Raw genomic sequence first — 24819 nt, forward strand, 5'->3', positions numbered from 1 at the left:
CACAAAGTGATATCGAGTGTGGCCTGTGTATAGAGTGACACTGGGAACTAATACACAAAGTGATATGGAGTGTGGCCTGTGTGTAAAGTGGCACTGGGACCTAATACACAAAGTGATATGGAGTGTGGCCTGTGTGTAAAGTGGCACTGAGAACTAATACACAAAGTGATATGGAGTGTGGCCTGTGTGTAGAGTCAACTGGGAACTAATACTCAAAGTGATATCGAGTGTGGCCTGTTTGTAGAGTGCACTGGAAACTAACACACAAAGTGATATGGAGTGTGGCCTGTGTGTAAGGTGGGGCTGGGACCTAATACACAAAGTGATATGGAGTGTGGCCTGTGTGTAGAGTGGCACTGGGAACTAATACACAAAGTGATATGGAGTGTGGCCTGTGTGTAGAGTGCACTGGGAACTAATACACAATGTGATATCGACTGTGGCCTGTGTGTAGTGTGGTACTGGGAACTAATACACAAAGTGATATGGAGTGTGGCCTGTGTGTAAAGTGGCACTGGGACCTAATACACAAAGTGATATGGAGTGTGGCCTGTGTGTAGAGTGGCACTGGGAACTAATACACAAAGTGATATCGAGTGTGGCCTGTGTATAGAGTGACACTGGGAACTAATACACAAAGTGATATGGAGTGTGGTGTTGTGAATTTACTTTTTGGCTCCCTCTAGTGGCTACTAGTGATTTGACTCTGGGGTTGTCAGTCATTCCTTTTATGCTCACCTGGGTCGTTAGGTCAGGGGTGTTGCTATATAAGCTCCCTGGACCTTCAGTTCAATGCCTGGCAACGTTGATATCAGAGCTAATCTGTAGTGCTCTTGTCTACTGATCCTGGTTCCTGCTTGATTAAGCTAAGTCTGCTTTTTTGCTTTTTGCAATTCGTTTTTGTTTGCATTTTTTGTCCAGCTTGTATATTATCTGTATCCTGACCTTGCTGGAAGCTCTAGGGCGGCTGGTGTTCTCCCCCCGGGCCGTTAGACGGTTCGGGGGTTCTTGAATCTCCAGCGTGGATTTTTGATAGGGTTTTTGTTGACCATATAAGTTATCTTACTATATTCTGCTATTAGTAAGTGGGCCTCTCTGTGCTAAACCTAGTTCATCTCTGTGTTTGTCATTTCCTCTTACCTCACCGTTATTATTTGTGGGGGGCTTGTATCCTACTTTTGGGGTCCTTTCTCTGGAGGCAAGAGAGGTCTTTGTTTTCCTCTTCTAGGGGTAGTTAACTCTCCGGCTGGCGCGAGACATCTAGCGACCAACGTAGGCATGTTCCCCGGCTACTTCTAGGGTTGGCGTTAGGAGTAGATATATGGTCAACCCAGTTACCACTGCCCTATGAGCTGGATTTTTGTACTTTGCAGACTTGCTGATATCTCTGAGACCCTCGCCATTGGGGTCATAACAGTTTGCCAGGCCAGTACTAAATGTTAAATGCATTGCAGAAGTGGGATTATAAGAAAGAAAGTTCTGAGTTTTTTTTCTCTCTCATTTTTTTTTCTTTTCCCCTTTACCTTTGAGTGGCTTGTGATTGCTGCAGACATGAATGTCCAGACCTTGATTACAAGTGTGGACCAGCTTGCTGCTCGTGTGCAGGGCATACAAGATTATGTTACCAGAAATCCTATGTCAGAACCTAAGATACCGATTCCTGAACTGTTTTCCGGAGACCGATTTAAGTTTAGAAATTTCAGGAATAATTGTAAATTGTTTTTGTCCCTGAGACCCTGTTCCTCTGGAGACTCCGCTCAGCAAGTGAAAATTGTTATTTCTTTTTTACGGGGCGACCCTCAGGATTGGGCTTTCTCGCTGGCGCCAGGAGATCCGGCATTGGCTGATATTGATGCGTTTTTTCTGGCGCTCGGTTTGCTTTATGAGGAACCCAATCTTGAGATTCAGGCAGAAAAAGCCTTGCTGGCTATGTCTCAGGGCCAGGACGAGGCTGAGGTGTATTGCCAAAAATTTCGGAAATGGTCCGTGCTGACCCAGTGGAACGAGTGTGCATTGGCTGCAAATTTTAGAAATGGCCTTTCTGAAGCCATTAAGAATGTGATGGTGGGTTTTCCCATTCCCACAGGTCTGAATGATTCCATGGCCCTGGCGATTCAAATTGACCGGCGGTTGCGGGAGCGCAAAACCGCAAATTCCCTCATGGTGTTATCTGAACAGGCACCTGATTTAATGCAATGTGATAGAATCCTGACTAGAAATGAGCGGAAAATTCATAGACGCCAGAATGGCTTGTGTTACTACTGTGGTGATTCTGCACATGTTATCTCAGCATGCTCTAAGCGTCTTACTAAGGTTGTTAGTCCTGTCGCCATTGGTAATTTGCAACCTAAGTTCATTCTATCTGTAACTTTGATTTGCTCACTGTCATCGTATCCTGTCGTGGCGTTTGTAGATTCAGGTGTTGCCCTGAGTCTTATGGATCTGTCATTTGCTAAGCGTTGCGGTTTTGTTCTTGAGCCATTAGAAAATCCTATCCCTCTTAGGGGTATTGACGCTACGCCATTGGCAGAAAATAAGCCGCAGTTTTGGACACAGGTTACCATGTGCATGACTCCTGAACATCGGGAGGTGATACGTTTTCTTGTTCTGCATAAGATGCATGATTTGGTTGTTTTGGGGTTGCCATGGTTACAGACCCATAATCCAGTCTTGGACTGGAAGGCAATGTCAGTGTCAAGTTGGGGCTGTCATGGAATTCATGGAGATTCCCTGCCCGTGTCTATTGCTACTTCTACGCCTTCGGAAGTTCCGGCGTATTTGTCTGATTATCAGGATGTCTTCAGCGAGTCTAGGTCAAGTGCATTGCCTCCTCATAGGGAATGTGACTGTGCAATATATTTGATTCCAGGCAGTAAGTTTCCTAAGGGAAGACTGTTTAATCTGTCGGTACCTGAACATACCGTGATGCGTTCATATATCAAGGAGTCTCTGGAGAAGGGGCATATCCGTCCTTCTTCTTCCCCTCTTGGTGCGGGATTCTTTTTTGTGGCTAAAAAGGACGGATCTTTGAGGCCTTGTATTGACTATCGGCTTTTGAATAAGATCACTGTCAAATTTCAGTATCCTTTGCCGTTGTTGTCAGACTTGTTTGCCCGGATTAAAGGTGCCAGGTGGTTCACCAAGATAGACCTTCGCGGTGCATACAACCTTGTGCGCATTAAGCAAGGAGATGAATGGAAAACCGCATTCAATACGCCCGAAGGTCATTTTGAGTACTTGGTGATGCCATTTGGGCTCTCTAATGCACCTTCAGTTTTTCAGTCCTTTATGCATGACATTTTCCGGAAGTATCTGGATAAATTTTTGATCGTTTATCTGGATGATATTCTGTTTTTTTCTGATGATTGGGACTCGCATGTGGAACAGGTCAGGATGGTTTTCAAGATTTTGCGTGAAAATTCTTTGTTTGTTAAAGGCTCAAAGTGTCTCTTTGGTGTACAGAAGGTTCCCTTTTTAGGGTTCATTTTTTCCCCTTCTGCTGTGGAGATGGACCCAGTCAAGGTTCGAGCTATTCATGATTGGACTCAACCCTCGTCAGTTAAGAGTCTTCAGAAGTTCTTGGGTTTTGCTAACTTCTACCGTCGTTTTATCGCTAATTTTTCTAGCGTTGTTAAACCGTTGACGGATATGACCAAGAAAGGCTCCGATGTGGCTAACTGGGCTCCTGCTGCCGTGGAGGCTTTCCAGGAGTTGAAGCGCCGGTTTACTTCAGCGCCTGTTTTGTGCCAGCCTGATGTCTCACTTCCCTTTCAGGTTGAAGTGGATGCTTCGGAGATTGGGGCAGGGGCCGTTTTGTCGCAGAGAGGCCCTGGTTGCTCTACTATGAGACCTTGTGCCTTTTTCTCTAGGAAGTTTTCGCCGGCAGAGCGAAATTATGATGTGGGCAATCGGGAGTTGTTGGCCATGAAGTGGGCATTTGAGGAGTGGCGTCATTGGCTCGAGGGTGCTAAACATCGTGTGGTGGTCTTGACTGATCACAAAAATCTGATGTACCTCGAGTCTGCTAAACGCCTGAATCCTAGACAGGCCCGCTGGTCATTGTTTTTCTCCCGTTTTGACTTTGTGGTTTCGTATTTACCAGGTTCTAAGAATGTGAAGGCCGATGCTCTGTCTAGGAGCTTTGTGCCTGATGCTCCTGGAGTCGCTGAACCTGTGGGTATTCTTAAGGAAGGAGTTATCCTGTCAGCTATTTCTCCAGATCTGCGACGTATGTTGCAGAGATTTCAGGCTGGTAGGCCTGACTCTTGTCCACCTGACAGATTGTTTGTGCCTGCTAAATGGACCAGCAGAGTCATTTCCGAGGTTCATTCCTCAGTGTTGGCAGGGCACCCGGGAATTTTTGGCACCAGAGATCGGGTGGCCAGGTCCTTTTGGTGGCCTTCCTTGTCAAGAGATGTGCGGTCATTTGTGCAGTCCTGTGGTACTTGTGCTCGAGCTAAGCCTTGCTGTTCTCGTGCCAGCGGGTTGCTCTTGCCCTTGCCTGTCCCGAAGAGACCTTGGACACACATCTCTATGGATTTCATTTCGGATCTTCCGGTGTCTCAGGGCATGTCTGTCATCTGGGTGATATGTGATCGTTTCTCCAAGATGGTCCATCTGGTTCCTTTGCCCAAACTGCCTTCCTCTTCTGATCTGGTTCCTGTGTTCTTCCAGAACGTGGTTCGTTTGCACGGCATTCCTGAGAATATTGTGTCGGACAGAGGATCCCAGTTTGTTTCCAGGTTCTGGCGATCCTTTTGTGGTAGGATGGGCATAGATTTGTCGTTTTCGTCCGCTTTTCATCCACAGACTAACGGACAAACGGAACGAACTAATCAGACTCTGGAGGCGTATTTGAGGTGTTTTGTCTCTTCTGATCAGGATGATTGGGTGACCTTCTTGCCGTTGGCTGAATTTGCCCTTAATAATCGGGCTAGTTCTGCCACCTTGGTTTCGCCATTTTTCTGCAACTCTGGTTTCCACCCTCGTTTTTCCTCGGGACATGTGGAGCCTTCTGACTGTCCTGGGGTGGATTCTGTGGTGGATAGGTTGCAGCGGATCTGGAATCATGTGGTGGACAACTTGAAGTTGTCACAGGAGAAGGCTCAGCGTTTTGCCAACCGCCGCCGCGGTGTGGGTCCCCGACTTTGTGTTGGGGATTTGGTATGGCTGTCTTCTCGATTTTTTCCTATGAAGGTCTCCTCTCCCAAATTTAAGCCTCGATTCATTGGTCCTTACAAGATATTGGAGATCCTTAATCCTGTATCCTTTCGCCTGGATCTTCCGGTGTCGTTTGCCATTCACAACGTATTTCATAGGTCCTTGTTGCGGCGGTACGTTGTGCCTGTGGTTCCTTCTGCTGAGCCTCCTGCTCCGGTGTTGGTTGAGGGCGAGTTGGAGTACGTGGTGGAGAAGATCTTAGATTCTCGTCTCTCCAGGCGGAGGCTTCAGTACCTGGTCAAGTGGAAGGGCTATGGTCAGGAGGATAATTCCTGGGTGGTCGCCTCTGATGTGCATGCGGCCGATTTAGTTCGTGCCTTTCACGCCGCTCATCCTGATCGCCCTGGTGGTCTTGGTGAGGGTTCGGTGACCCCTCACTAAGGGGGGGGTACTGTTGTGAATTTACTTTTTGGCTCCCTCTAGTGGCTACTAGTAATTTGACTCTGGGGTTGTCAGTCATTCCTTTTATGCTCACCTGGGTCGTTAGGTCAGGGGTGTTGCTATATAAGCTCCCTGGACCTTCAGTTCAATGCCTGGCAACGTTGATATCAGAGCTAATCTGTAGTGCTCTTGTCTACTGATCCTGGTTCCTGCTTGATTAAGCTAAGTCTGCTTTTTTGCTTTTTGCAATTCATTTTTGTTTGCATTTTTTGTCCAGCTTGTATATTATCTGTATCCTGACCTTGCTGGAAGCTCTAGGGCGGCTGGTGTTCTCCCCCCGGGCCGTTAGACGGTTCGGGGGTTCTTGAATCTCCAGCGTGGATTTTTGATAGGGTTTTTGTTGACCATATAAGTTATCTTACTATATTCTGCTATTAGTAAGTGGGCCTCTCTGTGCTAAACCTAGTTCATCTCTGTGTTTGTCATTTCCTCTTACCTCACCGTTATTATTTGTGGGGGGCTTGTATCCTACTTTTGGGGTCCTTTCTCTGGAGGCAAGAGAGGTCTTTGTTTTCCTCTTCTAGGGGTAGTTAGCTCTCCGGCTGGCGCGAGACATCTAGCGACCAACGTAGGCATGTTCCCCGGCTACTTCTAGGGTTGGCGTTAGGAGTAGATATATGGTCAACCCAGTTACCACTGCCCTATGAGCTGGATTTTTGTACTTTGCAGACTTGCTAATATCTCTGAGACCCTCGCCATTGGGGTCATAACAGTGTGGCCTGTGTGTAGAGTGACACTGGGACCTAATACACAAAGTGATATGGAGTGTGGCCTGTGTGTAAAGTGGCACTGAGAACTAATACACAAAGTGATATGGAGTGTGGCCTGTGTGTAAAGTGGCACTGGGAACTAATACACAAAGTGATATGGAGTGTGGCCTGTGTGTAGAGTCAACTGGGAACTAATACTCAAAGTGATATCGAGTGTGGCCTGTTTGTAGAGTGCACTGGAAACTAACACACAAAGTGATATGGAGTGTGGCCTGTGTGTAGGGTGGGGCTGGGACCTAATACACAAAGTGATATGGAGTGTGGCCTGTGTGTAGAGTGGCACTGGGAACTAATACACAAAGTGATATGGAGTGTGGCCTGTGTGTAGAGTGGCACTGGGAACTAATACACAAAGTGATATGGAGTGTGGCCTTTGTGTAGAGTGACACTGGGAACTAATACACAAAGTGATATGGAGTGTGGCCTGTGTGTAGAGTGACACTGGGAACTAATACACAAAGTGATATGGAGTGTGGCCTGTGTGTAGAGTGGCACTGGGAACTAATACACAAAGTGATATGGAGTGTGGCCTGTGTGTAGAGTGGCACTGGGAAATAATACACAAAGTGATATGGAGTGTGGCCTGTGTGTAGAGTGCACTGGGAACTAATACACAAAGTGATATGGAGTGTGGCCTGTGTGTAGAGTGCACTGGGAACTAATACACAAAGTGATATGGAGTGTGGCCTGTGTGTAGACTGGCACTGGGAACTAATACACAAAGTGATATGGAGTGTGGCCTTTGTGTAGAGTGCACTGGGAACTAATACACAAAGTGATATGGAGTGTGGCCTGTGTGTAGAGTGGCACTGGGAACTAATACACAAAGTGATATGGAGTGTGGCCTGTGTGTAGAGTGCACTGGGAACTAATACACAAAGTGATATGGAGTGTGGCCTGTGTGTAGAGTGCACTGGGACCTAATAAACAAAGTGATATGGAGTGTGGCCTGTGTGTAGAGTGGCACTGGGAACTAATACACAAAGTGATATGGAGTGTGGCCTGTGTGCGTATTGGCAACATGGTCTAATACACAAAGTGATATGGAGTGTAGCCTGTTTGTAGAGTGGCACTGGGAACTAATACACAAAGTGATATGGAGTGTGAACTGTGTGTAGAGTGCACTGGGAACTAATACACAAAGTGATATGGAGTGTGGCCTGTGTGTAGAGTGGCACTGGGAACTAATACACAAAGTGATATGGAGTGTGGCCTGTGTGTAGAGTGGCACTGGGAACTAATACACAAAGTGATATGGAGTGTGGCCTGTGTGTAGAGTGACACTGGGAACTAATACACAAAGTGATATGGAGTGTGGCCTGTGTGTAGAGTGCACTGGGAACTAATACACAAAGTGATATCGACTGTGGCCTGTGTGTAGTGTGGTACTGGGAACTAATACACAAAGTGATATGGAGTGTGGCCTGTGTATAGAGTGGCACTGAGAACTAGTACACAAAGTGATATGGAATGTGGCCTGTGTGTAGAGTGCACTGGGAACTAATACACAAAGTGATGTGGAGTGTGGCCTGTGTGTAGAGTGGCACTGGGACCTAATACACAAAGTGATATGGAGTGTGGCCTGTGTGTAGAGTGCACTGGGAACTAATACACAAAGTGATATCGACTGTGGCCTGTGTGTAGTGTGGTACTGGGAACTAATACACAAAGTGATATGGAGTGTGGCCTGTGTATAGAGTGGCACTGAGAACTAGTACACAAAGTGATATGGAGTGTGGCCTGTGTATAGAGTGACACTGGGAACTAATACACAAAGTGATATGGAGTGTGGCCTGTGTGTAGAGTGGCACTGGGAACTAATACACAAAGTGATATGGAGTGTGGCCTGTGTGTAGAGTGGCACTGGGAACTAATACACAAAGTGATATGGAGTGTGGCCTGTGTGTAGAGTGGCACTGGGAACTAATACACAAAGTGATATGGAGTTTGGCCTGTGTGTAGAGTGACACTGGGAACTAATACACAAAGTGATGTGGAGTGTGGCCTGTGTGTAGAGTGGCACTGGGAACTAATACACAAAGTGATATGGAGTGTGGCCTGTGTGTAGAGTGACACTGGGAACTAATACACAAAGTGATATGGAGTGTGGCCTGTGTGTAGAGTGCACTGGGAACTAATACACAAAGTGATATCGACTGTGGCCTGTGTGTAGTGTGGTACTGGGAACTAATACACAAAGTGATATGGAGTGTGGCCTGTGTATAGAGTGGCACTGAGAACTAGTACACAAAGTGATATGGAATGTGGCCTGTGTGTAGAGTGCACTGGGAACTAATACACAAAGTGATGTGGAGTGTGGCCTGTGTGTAGAGTGGCACTGGGACCTAATACACAAAGTGATATGGAGTGTGGCCTGTGTGTAGAGTGCACTGGGAACTAATACACAAAGTGATATCGACTGTGGCCTGTGTGTAGTGTGGTACTGGGAACTAATACACAAAGTGATATGGAGTGTGGCCTGTGTATAGAGTGGCACTGAGAACTAGTACACAAAGTGATATGGAGTGTGGCCTGTGTATAGAGTGACACTGGGAACTAATACACAAAGTGATATGGAGTGTGGCCTGTGTGTAGAGTGGCACTGGGACCTAATACACAAAGTGATATGGAGTGTGGCCTGTGTGTAAAGTGGCTCTGAGAACTAATACACAAAGTGATATGGAGTGTGGCCTGTGTGTAAAGTGGCACTGGGAACTAATACACAAAGTGATATGGAGTGTGGCCTGTGTGTAGAGTCAACTGGGAACTAATACTCAAAGTGATATCGAGTGTGGCCTGTTTGTAGAGTGCACTGGAAACTAACACACAAAGTGATATGGAGTGTGGCCTGTGTGTAGGGTGGGGCTGGGACCTAATACACAAAGTGATATGGAATGTGGCCTGTGTGTAGAGTGCACTGGGAACTAATACACAAAGTGATATGGAGTGCGGCCTGTGTGTAGAGTGCACTGGGAACTAATACACAAAGTGATATGGAGTGTGGCCTGTGTGTAGAGTGCACTGGGAACTAATACACAAAGTGATATGGAGTGTGGCCTGTGTGTAGAGTGGCACTGGGAACTAATACACAAAGTGATATGGAGTGTAGCCTTTGTGTAGAGTGCACTGGGAACTAATACACAAAGTGATATGGAGTGTGGCCTGTGTGTAGAGTGGCACTGGGAACTAATACACAAAGTGATATGGAGTGTGGCCTGTGTATAGAGTGACACTGGGAACTAATACACAAAGTGATATGGAGTGTGGCCTGTGTGTAGAGTGGCACTGGGACCTAATACACAAAGTGATATGGAGTGTGGCCTGTGTGTAGAGTGGTACTGGGAACTAATACACAAAGTGATATGGAGTGTAGCCTTTGTGTAGAGTGCACTGGGAACTAATACACAAAGTGATATGGAGTGTGGCCTGTGTGTAGAGTGGCACTGGGAACTAATACACAAAGTGATATGGAGTGTGGCCTGTGTGTAGAGTGCACTGGGAACTAATACACAAAGTGATATGGAGTGTGGCCTGTGTGTAGAGTGCACTGGGACCTAATAAACAAAGTGATATGGAGTGTGGCCTGTGTGTAGAGTGGCACTGGGAACTAATACACAAAGTGATATGGAGTGTGGCCTGTGTGCATATTGGCAACATGGTCTAATACACAAAGTGATATGGAGTGTAGCCTGTTTGTAGAGTGGCACTGGGAACTAATACACAAAGTGATATGGAGTGTGGCCTGTGTGTAGAGTGCACTGGGAACTAATACACAAAGTGATATGGAGTGTGGCCTGTGTGTAGAGTGGCACTGGGAACTAATACACAAAGTGATATGGAGTTTGGCCTGTGTGTAGAGTGACACTGGGAACTAATACACAAAGTGATGTGGAGTGTGGCCTGTGTGTAGAGTGGCACTGGGAACTAATACACAAAGTGATATGGAGTGTGGCCTGTGTGTAGAATGGCACTGGGAACTAATACACAAAGTGATATGGAGTGTGGCCTGTGTGTAGAATGGCACTGGGAACTAATACACAAAGTGATATGGAGTTTGGCCTGTGTGTAGAGTGACACTGGGAACTAATACACAAAGTGATATGGAGTGTGGCCTGTGTGTAGAATGGCACTGGGAACTAATACACAAAGTGATATGGAGTGTGGCCTGTGTGTAGAATGGCACTGGGAACTAATACACAAAGTGATATGGAGTTTGGCCTGTGTGTAGAGTGACACTGGGAACTAATACACAAAGTGATGTGGAGTGTGGCCTGTGTGTAGAGTGGCACTGGGAACTAATACACAAAGTGATATGGAGTGTGGCCTGTGTGTAGAATGGCACTGGGAACTAATACACAAAGTGATATGGAGTGTGGCCTGTGTGTAGAGTGGCACTGAGAACTAGTACACAAAGTGATATGGAGTGTGGTCTGTGTGTAGAGTGACACTGGGAACTAATACACAAAGTGATATGGAGTGTGGCCTGTGTGTAGGGTGGGGCTGGGAACTAATACACAAAGTGATATGGAGTGTGGCCTGTGTGTAGAGTGCACTGGGAACTATTATACAAAGTGATATGGAGTGTGGCCTGTGTGTAGAGTGCACTGGGACCTAACACACAAAGAGATATGGAGTGTGGCCTGTGTGTAGATTGGCACTGGGAACTAATACACAAAGTAATATCGAGTGTGGCCTGTGTGTAGAGTGACACTGGGAACTAATACACAAAGTGATATGGAGTGTGACCTGTGTGTAGAGTGCACTGGGAACTAATACACAAAGTGATATCGACTGTGGCCTGTGTGTAGTGTGGTACTGGGAACTAATACACAAAGTGATATGGAGTGTGGCCTGTGTATAGAGTGACACTGGGACCTAATACACAAAGTGATATGGAGTGTGGCCTGTGTGTAAAGTGGCACTGAGAACTAATACACAAAGTGATATGGAGTGTGGCCTGTGTGTAAAGCGGCACTGGGAACTAATACACAAAGTGATATGGAGTGTGGCCTGTGTGTAGAGTCAACTGGGAACTAATACTCAAAGTGATATCGAGTGTGGCCTGTTTGTAGAGTGCACTGGAAACTAACACACAAAGTGATATGGAGTGTGGCCTGTGTGTAGGGTGGGGCTGGGACCTAATACACAAAGTGATATGGAATGTGGCCTGTGTGTAGAGTGGCACTGGGAACTAATACTCAAAGTGATATCGAGTGTGGCCTGTGTGTAGAGAGCACTGGGAACTAATACACAAAGTGATATGGAGTGTGGCCTGTGTGTAGAGAGCACTGGGAACCAATACACAAAGTGATATGGAGTGTGGCCTGTTTGTAGAGTTCACTGGGAACTAATACACAAAGTGATATGGAGTATGGCCTGTGTGTAGAGAGCACTGGGAACTAATACACAAAGTGATATGGAGTGTGGCCTGTGTGTAGAGAGCACTGGGAACTAATACACAAAGTGATATGGAGTGTGGCCTGTGTGTAGAGTGCACTGGGAACTAATACACAAAGTGATATGGAGTGTGGCCTGTGTGTAGAGTGGCACTGGGAACTAATACACAAAGTGATATGGAGTGTGGCCTGTGTGTAGAGTGCACTGGGACCTAATACACAAAGTGATATGGAGTGTGGCCTGTGTGTAGAGTGACACTGGGAACTAATACACAAAGTGATATGGAGTGTGGCCTGTGTGTAGAGTGGCACTGGGAACTAATACACAAAGTGATATCGAGTGTGGCCTGTGTATAGAGTGACCCTGGGAACTAATACACAAAGTGATATCGAGTGTGGCCTGTGTATAGAGTGACACTGGGAACTAATACACAAAGTGATATGGAGTGTGGCCTGTGTGTAGAGTGACACTGGGAACTAATACACAAAGTGATATGGAGTGTGGCCTTTGTGTAGAGTGGCTCTGGAGCTTAATACACAAAGTGATATGGAGTGTGGCCTGTGTGTAGAGTGACACTGGGAACTAATACACAAAGTGATATGGAGTGTGGCCTGTGTGTAGAGTGGCTCAGGAGCTTAATACACAAAGTGATATGGAGTGTGGCCTGTGTGTAGAGTTGCACTGGGACCTAATACACAAAGTGATGTGGAGTGTGGCCTGTGTGTAGAGTGACACTGGGAACTAATACACAAAGTGATATGGAGTGTGGCCTGTGTGTAGAGTGCACTGGGAACTAATACACAAAGTGATATGGAGTGTGGCCTTTGTGTAGAGTGACACTGGGAACTAATACACAAAGTGATATGGAGTGTGGCCTGTGTGTAAAGTGGCACTGGGACCTAATACACAAAGTGATATGGAGTGTGGCCTGTGTGTAGAGTGCACTGGAAACTAATACACAAAGTGATATGGAGTGTGGCCTGTGTGTAGAGTGCACTGGAAACTAATACACAAAGTGATATGGAGTGTGGCCTGTGTGTAGAGTGGCACTGGGAACTAATACACAAAGTGATATGGAGTGTGGCCTGTGTGTAGAGTGACACTGGGACCTAATACACAAAGTGATATGGAGTGTGGCCTGTGTGTAGAGTGCACTGGAAACTAATACACAAAGTGATATGGAGTGTGGCCTGTGTGTAGAGTGCACTGGAAACTAATACACAAAGTGATATGGAGTGTGGCCTGTGTGTAGAGTGCACTGGAAACTAATACACAAAGTGATATGGAGTGTGGCCTGTGTGTAGAGTGCACTGGAAACTAATACACAAAGTGATATGGAGTGTGGCCTGTGTGTAGAGTGGCACTGGGAACTAATACACAAAGTGATATGGAGTGTAGCCTTTGTGTAGAGTGCACTGGGAACTAATACACAAAATGATATGGAGTGTGGCCTGTGTGTAGAGTGGCACTGGGAACTAATACACAAAGTGATATGGAGTGTGGCCTGTGTGTAGAGTGCACTGGGAACTAATACACAAAGTGATATGGAGTGTGGCCTGTGTGTAGAGTGCACTGGGAACTAATACACAAAATGATATGGAGTGTGGCCTGTGTGTAGAGTGGCACTGGGAACTAATACACAAAGTGATATGGAGTGTGGCCTGTGTGTAGAGTGCACTGGGAACTAATACACAAAGTGATATGGAGTGTGGCCTGTGTGTAGAGTGCACTGGGACCTAATAAACAAAGTGATATGGAGTGTGGCCTGTGTGTAGAGTGGCACTGGGAACTAATACACAAAGTGATATGGAGTGTGGCCTGTGTGCGTATTGGCAACATGGTCTAATACACAAAGTGATATGGAGTGTAGCCTGTTTGTAGAGTGGCACTGGGAACTAATAAACAAAGTGATATGGAGTGTGGCCTGTGTGTAGAGTGCACTGGGAACTAATACACAAAGTGATATGGAGTGTGGCCTGTGTGTAGAGTGGCACTGGGAACTAATACACAAAGTGATATGGAGTGTGGCCTGTGTGTAGAGTGGCACTGGCAACTAATACACAAAGTGATATGGAGTGTGGCCTGTGTGTAGAATGGCACTGGGAACTAATACACAAAGTGATATGGAGTGTGGCCTGTGTGTAGAATGGCACTGGGAACTAATACACAAAGTGATATGGAGTGTGGCCTGTGTGTAGAGTGGCACTGAGAACTAGTACACAAAGTGATATGGAGTGTGGCCTGTGTGTAGAGTGACACTGGGAACTAATACACAAAGTGATATGGAGTGTGGCCTGTGTGTAGGGTGGGGCTGGGAACTAATACACAAAGTGATATGGAGTGTGGCCTGTGTGTAGAGTGCACTGGGAACTATTATACAAAGTGATATGGAGTGAGGCCTGTGTGTAGAGTGCACTGGGACCTAACACACAAAGAGATATGGAGTGTGGCCTGTGTGTAGAGTGGCACTGGGAACTAATACACAAAGTGATATGGAGTGTGGCCTGTGTATAGAGTGGCACTGGGACCTAATACACAAAGTGATATGGAGTGTGGCCTGTGTGTAGAGTGACACTGGGAACTAATACACAAAGTGATATGGAGTGTGGCCTGTGTGTAGAGTGGCACTGGGACCTAATACACAAAGTGATATGGAGTGTGGCCTGTGTGTAGAGTGACACTGGGACCTAATACACAAAGTGATATGGAGTGTGGCCTGTGTGTAGAGTGCACTGGAAACTAATACACAAAGTGATATGGAGTGTTGCCTGTGTGTAGAGTGCACTGGAAACTAATACACAAAGTGATATGGAGTGTGGCCTGTGTGTAGAGTGGCACTGGGAACTAATACACAAAGTGATATGGAGTGTAGCCTTTGTGTAGAGTGCACTGGGAACTAATACACAAAATGATATGGAGTGTGGCCTGTGTGTAGAGTGGCACTGGGAACTAATACACAAAGTGATATGGAGTGTGGCCTGTGTGTAGAGTGCACTGGGAACTAATACACAAAGTGATATGGAGTGTGGCCTGTGTGTAGAGTGCACTGGGACCTAATAAACAAAGTGATATGGAGTGTGGCCTGTGTGTAGAGTGGCACTGGGAACTAATACACAAAGTGATATGGAGTGTGGCCTGTGTGCGTATTGGCAACATGGTCTAATACACAAAGTGATATGGAGTGTAGCCTGTTTGTAGAGTGGCACTGGGAACTAATAAACAAAGTGATATGGAGTGTGGCCTGTGTGTAGAGTGCACTGGGAACTAATACACAAAGTGATATGGAGTGTGGCCTGTGTGTAGAGTGGCACTGGGAACTAATACACAAAGTGATATGGAGTGTGGCCTGTGTGTAGAGTGGCACTGGGAACTAATACACAAAGTGATATGGAGTTTGGCCTGTGTGTAGAGTGACACTGGGAACTAATACACAAAGTGATGTGGAGTGTGGCCTGTGTGTAGAGTGGCACTGGGAACTAATACACAAAGTGATATGGAGTGTGGCCTGTGTGTAGAATGGCACTGGGAACTAATACACAAAGTGATATGGAGTGTGGCCTGTGTGTAGAATGGCACTGGGAACTAATACACAAAGTGATATGGAGTGTGGCCTGTGTGTAGAGTGGCACTGGGAACTAATACACAAAGTGATATGGAGTGTGGCCTGTGTGTAGGGTGGGGCTGGGAACTAATACACAAAGTGATATGGAGTGTGGCCTGTGTGTAGAGTGCACTGGGACCTAACACACAAAGAGATATGGAGTGTGGCCTGTGTGTAGAGTGGCACTGGGAACTAATACACAAAGTGATATGGAGTGTGGCCTGTGTGTAGAGTGGCACTGGGAACTAATACACAAAGTGATATGGAGTGTGGCCTGTGTGTAGAATGGCACTGGGAACTAATACACAAAGTGATATGGAGTGTGGCCTGTGTGTAGAATGGCACTGGGAACTAATACACAAAGTGATATGGAGTGTGGCCTGTGTGTAGAGTGGCACTGAGAACTAGTACACAAAGTGATATGGAGTGTGGCCTGTGTGTAGAGTGACACTGGGAACTAATACACAAAGTGATATGGAGTGTGGCCTGTGTGTAGGGTGGGGCTGGGAACTAATACACAAAGTGATATGGAGTGTGGCCTGTGTGTAGAGTGCACTGGGAACTATTATACAAAGTGATATGGAGTGAGGCCTGTGTGTAGAGTGCACTGGGACCTAACACACAAAGAGATATGGAGTGTGGCCTGTGTGTAGAGTGGCACTGGGAACTAATACACAAAGTGATATGGAGTGTGGCCTGTGTATAGAGTGACACTGGGAACTAATACACAAAGTGATATGGAGTGTGGCCTGTGTGTAGAGTGGCACTGGGACCTAATACACAAAGTGATATGGAGTGTGGCCTGTGTGTAGAGTGACACTGGGACCTAATACACAAAGTGATATGGAGTGTGGCCTGTGTGTAGAGTGCACTGGAAACTAATACACAAAGTGATATGGAGTGTTGCCTGTGTGTAGAGTGCACTGGAAACTAATACACAAAGTGATATGGAGTGTGGCCTGTGTGTAGAGTGGCACTGGGAACTAATACACAAAGTGATATGGAGTGTAGCCTTTGTGTAGAGTGCACTGGGAACTAATACACAAAATGATATGGAGTGTGGCCTGTGTGTAGAGTGGCACTGGGAACTAATACACAAAGTGATATGGAGTGTGGCCTGTGTGTAGAGTGCACTGGGAACTAATACACAAAGTGATATGGAGTGTGGCCTGTGTGTAGAGTGCACTGGGACCTAATAAACAAAGTGATATGGAGTGTGGCCTGTGTGTAGAGTGGCACTGGGAACTAATACACAAAGTGATATGGAGTGTGGCCTGTGTGCGTATTGGCAACATGGTCTAATACACAAAGTGATATGGAGTGTAGCCTGTTTGTAGAGTGGCACTGGGAACTAATAAACAAAGTGATATGGAGTGTGGCCTGTGTGTAGAGTGCACTGGGAACTAATACACAAAGTGATATGGAGTGTGGCCTGTGTGTAGAGTGGCACTTGGAACTAATACACAAAGTGATATGGAGTGTGGCCTGTGTGTAGAGTGGCACTGGGAACTAATACACAAAGTGATATGGAGTTTGGCCTGTGTGTAGAGTGACACTGGGAACTAATACACAAAGTGATGTGGAGTGTGGCCTGTGTGTAGAGTGGCACTGGGAACTAATACACAAAGTGATATGGAGTGTGGCCTGTGTGTAGAATGGCACTGGGAACTAATACACAAAGTGATATGGAGTGTGGCCTGTGTGTAGAATGGCACTGGGAACTAATACACAAAGTGATATGGAGTGTGGCCTGTGTGTAGAGTGGCACTGAGAACTAGTACACAAAGTGATATGGAGTGTGGCCTGTGTGTAGAGTGACACTGGGAACTAATACACAAAGTGATATGGAGTGTGGCCTGTGTGTAGGGTGGGGCTGGGAACTAATACACAAAGTGATATGGAGTGTGGCCTGTGTGTAGAGTGCACTGGGAACTATTATACAAAGTGATATGGAGTGTGGCCTGTGTGTAGAGTGCACTGGGACCTAACACACAAAGAGATATGGAGTGTGGCCTGTGTGTAGAGTGGCACTGGGAACTAATACACAAAGTAATATCGAGTGTGGCCTGTGTGTAGAGTGACACTGGGAACTAATACACAAAGTGATATGGAGTGTGACCTGTGTGTAGAGTGCACTGGGAACTAATACACAAAGTGATATGGAGTGTGGCCTGTGTGTAGAGTGGCACTGGGACCTAATACACAAAGTGATATGGAGTGTGGCCTGTGTGTAGAGTGACACTGGGACCTAATACACAAAGTGATATGGAGTGTGGCCTGTGTGTAGAGTGCACTGGAAACTAATACACAAAGTGATATGGAGTGTTGCCTGTGTGTAGAGTGCACTGGAAACTAATACACAAAGTGATATGGAGTGTGGCCTGTGTGTAGAGTGGCACTGGGAACTAATACACAAAGTGATATGGAGTGTAGCCTTTGTGTAGAGTGCACTGGGAACTAATACACAAAATGATATGGAGTGTGGCCTGTGTGTAGAGTGGCACTGGGAACTAATACACAAAGTGATATGGAGTGTGGCCTGTGTGTAGAGTGCACTGGGAACTAATACACAAAGTGATATGGAGTGTGGCCTGTGTGTAGAGTGCACTGGGACCTAATAAACAAAGTGATATGGAGTGTGGCCTGTGTGTAGAGTGGCACTGGGAACTAATACACAAAGTGATATGGAGTGTGGCCTGTGTGCGTATTGGCAACATGGTCTAATACACAAAGTGATATGGAGTGTAGCCTGTTTGTAGAGTGGCACTGGGAACTAATAAACAAAGTGATATGGAGTGTGGCCTGTGTGTAGAGTGCACTGGGAACTAATACACAAAGTGATATGGAGTGTGGCCTGTGTGTAGAGTGGCACTGGGAACTAATACACAAAGTGATATGGAGTGTGGCCTGTGTGTAGAGTGGCACTGGGAACTAATACACAAAGTGATATGGAGTTTGGCCTGTGTGTAGAGTGACACTGGGAACTAATACACAAAGTGATGTGGAGTGTGGCCTGTGTGTAGAGTGGCACTGGGAACTAATACACAAAGTGATATGGAGTGTGGCCTGTGTGTAGAATGGCACTGGGAACTAATACACAAAGTGATATGGAGTGTGGCCTGTGTGTAGAATGGCACTGGGAACTAATACACAAAGTGATATGGAGTGTGGCCTGTGTGTAGAGTGGCACTGAGAACTAGTACACAAAGTGATATGGAGTGTGGCCTGTGTGTAGAGTGACACTGGGAACTAATACACAAAGTGATATGGAGTGTGGCCTGTGTGTAGGGTGGGGCTGGGAACTAATACACAAAGTGATATGGAGTGTGGCCTGTGTGTAGAGTGCACTGGGAACTATTATACAAAGTGATATGGAGTGTGGCCTGTGTGTAGAGTGCACTGGGACCTAACACACAAAGAGATATGGAGTGTGGCCTGTGTGTAGAGTGGCACTGGGAACTAATACACAAAGTAATATCGAGTGTGGCCTGTGTGTAGAGTGACACTGGGAACTAATACACAAAGTGATATGGAGTGTGACCTGTGTGTAGAGTGCACTGGGAACTAATACACAAAGTGATATGGAGTGTGGCCTGTGTGTAGAGTGACACTGGGAACTAATACACAAAGTGATATGGAGTGTGGCCTGTGTGTAGAGTGCACTGGGAACTAATACACAAAGTGATATGGAGTGTGGCCTGTGTGTAGAGTGGCACTGGGAACTAATACACAAAGTGATATGGAGTGTGGCCTGTGTGCGTATTGGCAACATGGTCTAATACACAAAGTGATATGGAGTGTGGCCTGTGTGTAGAGTGGCACTGGGAACTAATACACAAAGTGATATGGAGTGTGGCCTGTGTGTAGAGTGCACTGGGAACTAATACACAAAGTGATATGGAGTGTGACCTGTGTGTAGAGTGCACTGGGAACTAATACACAAAGTGATATCGACTGTGGCCTGTGTGTAGTGTGGTACTGGGAACTAATACACAGTGATATGGAGTGTGGCCTGTGTATAGAGTGACACTGGGACCTAATACACAAAGTGATATGGAGTGTGGCCTGTGTGTAAAGTGGCACTGAGAACTAATACACAAAGTGATATGGAGTGTGGCCTGTGTGTAAAGCGGCACTGGGAACTAATACACAAAGTGATATGGAGTGTGGCCTGTGTGTAGAGTGCACTGGGAACTAATACACACAGTGATATGGAGTGTGGCCTGTGTGTAGAGTCAACTGGGAACTAATACTCAAAGTGATATCGAGTGTGGCCTGTTTGTAGAGTGCACTGGAAACTAACACACAAAGTGATATGGAGTGTGGCCTGTGTGTAGGGTGGGGCTGGGACCTAATACACAAAGTGATATGGAATGTGGCCTGTGTGTAGAGTGGCACTGGGAACTAATACACAAAGTGATATGGAATGTGGCCTGTGTGTAGAGTGACACTGGGAACTAATACTCAAAGTGATATCGAGTGTGGCCTGTGTGTAGAGAGCACTGGGAACTAATACACAAAGTGATATGGAGTGTGGCCTGTGTGTAGAGAGCACTGGGAACCAATACACAAAGTGATATGGAGTGTGGCCTGTTTGTAGAGAGCACTGGGAACTTATACACAAAGTGATATGGAGTGTGGCCTGTTTGTAGAGTGCACTGGGAACTAATACACAAAGTGATATGGAGTATGGCCTGTGTGTAGAGAGCACTGGGAACTAATACACAAAGTGATATGGAGTGTGGCCTGTGTGTAGAGAGCACTGGGAACTTATACACAAAGTGATATGGAGTGTGGCCTGTTTGTAGAGTGCACTGGGAACTAATACACAAAGTGATATGGAGTATGGCCTGTGTGTAGAGTGGCACTGGGAACTAATACACAAAGTGATATGGAGTGTGGCCTGTGTGTAGAGTGCACTGGGAACTAATACACAAAGTGATATGGAGTGTGGCCTGTGTGTAGAGTGGCACTGGGAACTAATACACAAAGTGATATGGAGTGTGGCCTGTGTGTAGAGTGCACTGGGACCTAATACACAAAGTGATATGGAGTGTGGCCTGTGTGTAGAGTGACACTGGGAACTAATACACAAAGTGATATGGAGTGTGGCCTGTGTGTAGAGTGGCACTGGGAACTAATACACAAAGTGATATCGAGTGTGGCCTGTGTATAGAGTGACACTGGGAACTAATACACAAAGTGATATCGAGTGTGGCCTGTGTGTAGAGTGACACTGGGAACTAATACACAAAGTGATATGGAGTGTGGCCTGTGTGTAGAGTGACACTGGGAACTAATACACAAAGTGATATGGAGTGTGGCCTTTGTGTAGAGTGGCTCTGGAGCTTAATACACAAAGTGATATGGAGTGTGGCCTGTGTGTAGAGTGCACTGGGAACTAATACACAAAGTGATATGGAGTGTGGCCTGTGTGTAGAGTGCACTGTGAACTAATACACAAAGTGATGTGGAGTGTGGCCTGTGTGTAGAGTGACACTGGGAACTAATACACAAAGTGATATGGAGTGTGGCCTGTGTGTAGAGTGCACTGGGAACTAATACACAAAGTGATATGGAGTGTGGCCTTTGTGTAGAGTGACACTGGGAACTAATACACAAAGTGATATGGAGTGTGGCCTGTGTGTAGAGTGACACTGGGAACTAATACACAAAATGATATGGAGTGTGGCCTGTGTGTAAAGTGGCACTGGGACCTAATACACAAAGTGATATGGAGTGTGGCCTGTGTGTAGAGTGACACTGGGACCTAATACACAAAGTGATATGGAGTGTGGCCTGTGTGTAGAGTGCACTGGAAACTAATACACAAAGTGATATGGAGTGTGGCCTGTGTGTAGAGTGCACTGGGAACTAATACACAAAGTGATATGGAGTGTGGCCTGTGTGTAGAGTGACACTGGGAACTAATACACAAAGTGATATGGAGTGTGGCCTGTGTGTAGAGTGCACTGGAAACTAATACACAAAGTGATATGGAGTGTGGCCTGTGTGTAGAGTGACACTGGGACCTAATACACAAAGTGATATGGAGTGTGGCCTGTGTGTAGAGTGCATTGGAAACTAATACACAAAGTGATATGGAGTGTGGCCTGTGTGTAGAGTGCACTGGAAACTAATACACAAAGTGATATGGAGTGTGGCCTTTGTGTAGAGTGGCACTGGGAACTAATACACAAAGTGATATGGAGTGTGGCCTGTGTGTAGAGTGCACTGGGAACTAATACACAAAGTGATATGGAGTGTGGCCTTTGTGTAGAGTGACACTGGGAACTAATACACAAAGTGATATGGAGTGTGGCCTGTGTGTAAAGTGGCACTGGGACCTAGTACACAAAGTGATATGGAGTGTGGCCTGTGTGTAGAGTGACACTGGGAACTAATACGCAAAGTGATATGGAGTGTGGCCTGTGTGTAGAGTGCACTGGGAACTAATACACAAAGTGATATGGAGTGTGGCCTGTGTGTAGAGTGACACTGGGAACTAATACACAAAGTGATATGGAGTGTGGCCTTTGTGTAGAGTGACACTGGGAACTAATACACAAAGTGATATGGAGTGTGGCCTGTGTGTAGAGTGACACTGGGAACTAATACACAAAGTGATATGGAGTGTGGCCTGTGTGTAAAATGGCACTGGGACCTAATACACAAAGTGATATGGAGTGTGGCCTGTGTGTAGAGTGACACTGGGAACTAATACACAAAGTGATATGGAGTGTGGCCTTTGTGTAGAGTGACACTGGGAACTAATACACAAAGTGATATGGAGTGTGGCCTTTGTGTAGAGTGACACTGGGAACTAATACACAAAGTGATATGGAGTGTGGCCTGTGTGTAGAGTGACACTGGGAACTAATACACAAAGTGATATGGAGTGTGGCCTGTGTGTAAAATGGCACTGGGACCTAATACACAAAGTGATATGGAGTGTGGCCTGTGTGTAGAGTGACACTGGGACCTAATACACAAAGTGATATGGAGTGTGGCCTGTGTGTAGAGTGACACTGGGACCTAATACACAAAGTGATATGGAGTGTGGCCTGTGTGTAGAGTGCACTGGAAACTAATACACAAAGTGATATGGAGTGTGGCCTGTGTATAGAGTGACACTGGGAACTAATACACAAAGTGATATGGAGTGTGGCCTGTGTATAGAGTGACACTGGGAACTAATACACAAAGTGATATGGAGTGTGGCCTGTGTGTAGAGTGACACTGGGAACTAATACACAAAGTGATATGGAGTGTGGCCTGTGTGTAGAGTGACACTGGGACCTAATACACAAAGTGATATGGAGTGTGGCCTGTGTGTAGAGTGCACTGGAAACTAATACACAAAGTGATATGGAGTGTGGCCTGTGTGTAAAGTGGCATTAGGACCTAATACACAAAGTGATATGGAGTGTGGCCTGTGTGTAGAGTGCACTGGAAACTAATACACAAAGTGATATGGAGTGTGGCCTGTGTGTAGAGTGCACTGGAAACTAATACACAAAGTGATATGGAGTGTGGCCTTTGTGTAGAGTGGCTCTGGAGCTTAATACACCCTGAGACACTGAATAATAGGGAGTGTGGCTTTTATGCAGAGTGGTAAGGTCATTTGGCCTTCAAGTCCAGTTTTTTACGAACCCATACTCAGTAAGAACTGTGGCCTAGATTGTTAGACTTTGTGGACTAAGACGGCATGGAACTGGTATGGCCTGCACCAGGACACCTGAGGTGAATGTGGGCCTGATTATTTTTGTGCCCTGGCCCTGTACCTGTGAGAATTTTTGTTGCACTGCTGTTTTGTGATATCCTTCACGTTTTGTGATCTGATGAGGTAGGGCTGTGTTCATTGTATTGGTGGCATCTTGCAACGACATTGATTATAAAAGTCTAGATCTCACATTGAAGAAACCTGTTAACCTTCCAGTGTCAGTGTTAATCATTGCTCTAAGCCGTGTTATGTATGGGGTTGAAGTGCCAAATTTAAATCCTAAGCTGCTAACATACAAGCTTATGCCTTACAGAGAACTAGGAGTGAAGAGCTAGAACATCTGGAATTATAGGATTTTTTTGACGACTTTACAACACGTTATTTAGCAGTAATAACTGCAGATTTAGTTGAGATTTGTGGTATCATTTGTGTTTTGTCTTTCTTTTTAGATGTGGCACTATTACTGAGACAGAACCTGGACTGGTCACCAGAGTATGCTGTCCTGGGATGGTGGGACGTTATGTCAGTATTGTAATCCCTGAACGCGAAGAGATGCTCAATTTATGTGAAGTAGAGATCTATCCGGAGGGCATTGAGAAGCCGTGTGTGTGACCTGAGGCTGAAAATGGCCTTTTTATGCTAAGAAATTCCAAAGAGCCAAGCTCAATGATTGATTGCTAAAAATCCAATGAATGAACACAATTGTAAAAGTAATAAATTTGAGAACATAAACGGCCTCATTTCTTTTCCTTTCTATAATAACTATTTCAGGTGGGCTAACCCTAACCCTGAGTCTCTACTAGATGAGGTTTTAATAAAACTCCAAATGTAATCAGAGCAAATAATGGATAATAATAATTTTATAATCCCACTTTGATATTATAACTAGTGATGAGCAAGCAGTAAAATGCTTGAGTGCTTATTAATTGAATCGAGCATGTCGGAGGCTCAGACAAGCTCGACTTCAGTAAAGAGTAGGGATGAAAGGACCCATGGATGGTTGAGATTAGCCAAACTAGAGTTAAAAGTTTGGTTCCCTATATGAACTTGACCGCAAATCTGACCCAGAATTTGAACCCATCACAATGGAAACTTTGGTGTATTAAAATGCCTGTAAAATGGTCATAGTGAGCACTAGAAGTCTGCAAAAGGAACCTAAATGGGGGTAAAAAAATGTAATCTTGAACCAGGAGGCAGAGGTCTAAGTGGATGAGGACGTTGAGGAAGCGGTGAAAACATAGTAACATAGTTAGCATCCAGTTCAGCTTATATTCCGTCAGAATAAATCCCCAGATCTACGTCCGTCTAAAGAACCTAATAACTGTAAGGTACAATATTGCTACGCTCCAGGAAGACATCCAGGCCTCTCTTGAACCCCTTGACTGAGTTCACCATCACCACCTCCTCAGGCAAGGAATTCCAGATTCTCACTGCACAATAAAGAATCCTCTTCTATGTTGGTGGAAAAACCTTCTCTGCTCCAGACGCAGAGAATGCCCCTTTGTGACCATCACCTTCCTTGGTATAAACAGATCCTTGGAGAGATATTTGTATTGTCCCCTTATATACTTTATACTTGGTTATTAGATTGCCCCTCAGTCGTCTTTTTTCTAGACTAAGTAATCCTAATTTTTCTAATCTCTCTGGGTATTGTAGTACCCCCTAGC

The 24819-nt window shown here is 45.8% G+C and overlaps 1 protein-coding gene across 1 annotated transcript in view; it reads left to right on the forward strand.

Moving 5' to 3' along the window:
• LOC143781727 (fucolectin-like) overlaps positions 1–23881 on the forward strand; it is a 111426-nt gene extending 87545 nt beyond the window's left edge. The window contains exon 4 of the mRNA XM_077268474.1: positions 23602–23881. Coding sequence (XP_077124589.1) covers positions 23602–23764 — 163 coding nt within the window. The 3' untranslated portion in view covers positions 23765–23881. The remainder of the gene's footprint in view (positions 1–23601) is intronic.
• Positions 23882–24819: the final 938 nt, after the last annotated feature.

This window comes from Ranitomeya variabilis, chromosome 6 (assembly GCF_051348905.1).
Source record: "Ranitomeya variabilis isolate aRanVar5 chromosome 6, aRanVar5.hap1, whole genome shotgun sequence".
Classification (NCBI taxonomy): domain Eukaryota; kingdom Metazoa; phylum Chordata; class Amphibia; order Anura; family Dendrobatidae; genus Ranitomeya; species Ranitomeya variabilis.